Source organism: Terrapene carolina, unplaced genomic scaffold (genome assembly GCF_002925995.2).
Source record: "Terrapene carolina triunguis isolate 2854851 unplaced genomic scaffold, T_m_triunguis-2.0 Scaffold30482, whole genome shotgun sequence".
Lineage (NCBI taxonomy): Eukaryota > Metazoa > Chordata > Testudines > Emydidae > Terrapene > Terrapene triunguis.
This window is the reverse complement of record NW_020694833.1, coordinates 1-3155: the sequence shown is the minus strand read 5'-3', so window position 1 is coordinate 3155 and position 3155 is coordinate 1. Positions and strand designations below refer to the sequence as shown.

The 3155-nt window shown below is 64.7% G+C and overlaps 1 protein-coding gene across 1 annotated transcript; it reads right to left on the bottom strand.

Moving 5' to 3' along the window:
- Positions 1–7: 7 nt before the first annotated feature.
- Positions 8–3029, bottom strand: LOC113409176 (F-box/LRR-repeat protein 19-like; the record flags this gene model as incomplete). Its single annotated transcript, XM_026662811.1, has 4 exons — positions 2321–3029; positions 598–761; positions 284–445; positions 8–139 (listed from the first exon to the last, which is right to left on the bottom strand). Coding segments are annotated over exons 1-4 (1084 nt in total), but the record flags the coding sequence as incomplete, so codon positions are not given.
- Between the last annotated feature and the right edge of the window lie 126 nt (positions 3030–3155).

Genomic DNA, 3155 nt, shown 5'->3' with positions numbered 1-3155 from the left:
TGGTTGCAGTGGCTCAGGTCCAGCTTGGCGAGCTGGGGCGTGTGGCGGACGACGAGGCGCAGCGAGGAGTCCGTGATGTCCAGCCCCGACAGGCGCAGCTCGGACACGTTCTGCAGCCGGCCCCGGCTCTCGGTCTGACCTGGGGGAGCAGGGACAGGTCGGCTCCCTGCAGCACACCGCCCCCTGGTGCCGCACTGGGGAACAGCGCCCCCGCGAACCCCTGAACTCTGCAGCACACCGCCCCCTGGTGCTGCACTGGGGCACGGCGCCCCCTAGTACCCACCTGGCTTGCTGTCCGTGGGTGGCAGCAGCAGCTCCCGGAGGTGCGAGTCCTTGACGTCCTCGATCCAGCGCAGGTCGAGCAGCCGCAGCGAGGGGAAGCTGGCGGTGCTCAGCGCCGAGACGGAGCACCACGAGCAGCCCGTCAGGACCAGCTCCCGCAGGCCTGCAGGGGGCAGCAGAGAGGTGCCGCGTCAGGGAGAGAACCCAGGAGCACCTGGCTCCCATTTCCCCCGGGCTCTGAGCCACCAGGCCCCACTCCCCTCCCGGAGCTGGGAAAAGAACCCAGGAGTCCGGGCTCCCAGCAGCACCCCCTACCCTGTAGCCTGTTGATGAGCCACATGAGCTGCTTCTTGGAGATGTTGGTCCAGCTGAGGTCGAGGCTGGCCGGCTGCCGGCGGATGATGCCGCTCAGCATAGACGGGGTGATCGATTTCCGGCGGCTCAGGTCGATGCGGGTCCACAGGCGCTTATCACAGCACCTGGGGGGGCGGGGGTGGAGAAACTTAGAGAGCACCACTACTACAGTCAGTATGGTAGCAGTACCAGCATCCCACCTATGCCCTAATGCGATCAACACGGGAAAAGTTCCCGCGGTCATCCCGTCTAGCACAGCTTCCACCTAGAGCACTAATACAATCAATACGGTAATAGCACCAGCCCGCCGCCGCCGCCTCTGAATCCGGTAAAATTGTATTAATTCCGTAACAGAAATAGCACCAGCCCTGCCTCCTCTAATACAACCAATACGGTAATAGCACCAGCCGCCGCCTTGTCTAATACAATCAATACGGTAGGGATACCAGCTTCTCCCCACTATACTGGTATATAAGGCCCTACTTGATTTGCGATATTGCCGACCCCTAATTCTGTCAGCCGGGAGCCCTGGCTGTGGGCCCCCCCAGGGGCTCCCTCTCTCAGCCCCCCCCCCCCCCGTTAATGACTGTAATATAGGTGCACCAAGCTATCTGGTTATCAAAAAAATAAATCAGCCGGCATCACATAATACTTGTTCCAGCCAATGTCTCTGAAATACGCCGCTCTTCTCCGGCTCTTCCAATTACCGCCATTAATAAAGGTCCGTTAGTACTTTGCCGGGACTTTCCATGTCTTGGCCGCCACTCAGCCGCAAGCATTGGACAAGCATCCCAGAACTCAAGTAGGGCCCCACTTATACAGTCAATACAGTGAGGGCAACAGGCATCACCGTCTCTAATACAATCAATACGGTAAAGGCACTGGTTTCCAGCCAGTACGCTAATACAGTCAATACGCTAATACAGTCAATACGGTACAGTAACCCGGCCCCGCCCTCGTTCCCAGGCAGCAAAGCGCGACCCTGCAGCTCCCCCATGTGGCCACAGAGACCATTGCACCCTCTGCAGCCTGCAGCGCCCCATGGGACCCATGGCCCCCCCCCCAGCACCTACTGCCCCATGTCTTGCTCATGGGACCCCTTCCTCCCGCCCATGGGACCCGCAGCCCCACCCCTGCCCCCCAGGGACCCACAGCCCCCGGCCTGCCCCCAGAGACCTATCACCCCACATCCCGCCCATGGGACCCACAGCCCCCCAACCCACCCTCCCAGGACCTGCTGTCCCATGGGACTTCTACACCCTGTGCCCAGGGACCCCCCACAGCCCCACACTCCTCCCCCTGCCCCCAGTGACACTCTCCTTCCCCACAGGCTGCAAACCCAGCCCTCGTTTCAGTCCCTGACAGCCCCATACCAGACTCCAGTTAGGGCTCAGGAACGTGGCCACTCCAACACAGCGCCCCCTAGTGCCGTCCTTGGGCATCAGGGCCAGCCCTGGCTGCCAGGGGAGAGCGTCCCCTGCTAAGCGCCCCCCACACTCCCCGCAGCGCAGCGCCCCCTAGTGGTGCACAGGGTTCCTACAGCTTGCCAGCCTTCACCCTGCCCCCTAGTGGCACAGTGGGGTACTTCAACACCCTTCCCAGCACCACAGCACCCCCTACAGGGGCCGGGGGGGATTGTAGCTCCTCGGCGTCCCCCAGCACCCGCCTGCCCGCCGGCGCTTACCATCGGCTCCAGGTCCGACACACCCGCATGCAGACGCAGAGCTCGCGGTAGCTGAGGTGCTGGAAGACGGCCAGCCAGACGTCGCGCTGCATGACGTGGTCCGAGCCGCTGTCCAGGGGCAGTGAGTCCGGCTCGGGGCTGTCGGGGGGCGGGCGCACCACGTGCCGCTCCAACTGCAGCAGGGGCTTGGGGGGCGAGGGCACCAGAGGCCACTGGAGGAACTGAGTCCGGGCCACCATGTGCAGGCCTGTCTGCCCGGCCGGCCGGCCGCCCTTCCGGCCCCCGGCCTGCTGCTTGGCTCGCTCGCCCCCCCTGCTGGCAGCCCGGTGGTGGTTCTCCTTCTCCTGACAGTTCGCCCGCGGCCCCTTGGGCTGCTTGCCGTTGCGGGCCGCCTCCGAGCCCCCGTTGCGGCCTTCCTCCTCCTCCTCGTCCTCCTCGTCCTCTTCCTCGCTGGCGCTGAAGCCGAGGGCGGCCAGACGCTGGGCCCGGGAGGCGGGCGAGGCGGCCCGGCTGGAGCCCCCGCCCACACTGGAGCCCTCCGAGCCCCGCGAGTCCGTGTCCGAGTCCGAGTCGGAGCTGGAGCTGGAGCTGCTGCTGTTCTTGACCCGCTCCAACATCTGGCACATCTGCTTGAAGCGCTCCAGCTTCTCCCGCTGGTGAGACTTGTCCGACTGGGCAGAAGGCTCCAGCGGTCCCTGAGGTGCCTTGGTTTTCTATGGGGGGGGGGGGGGGAGGGGGGGATGGGACAAGAGGCCCCTTCCCCTCTAGGGGGCACCAGCTCAGATCCAGCCCCAGGGCAGGGGACTGGCTGGCTCAGGGGGGCAGGGAATGGGGC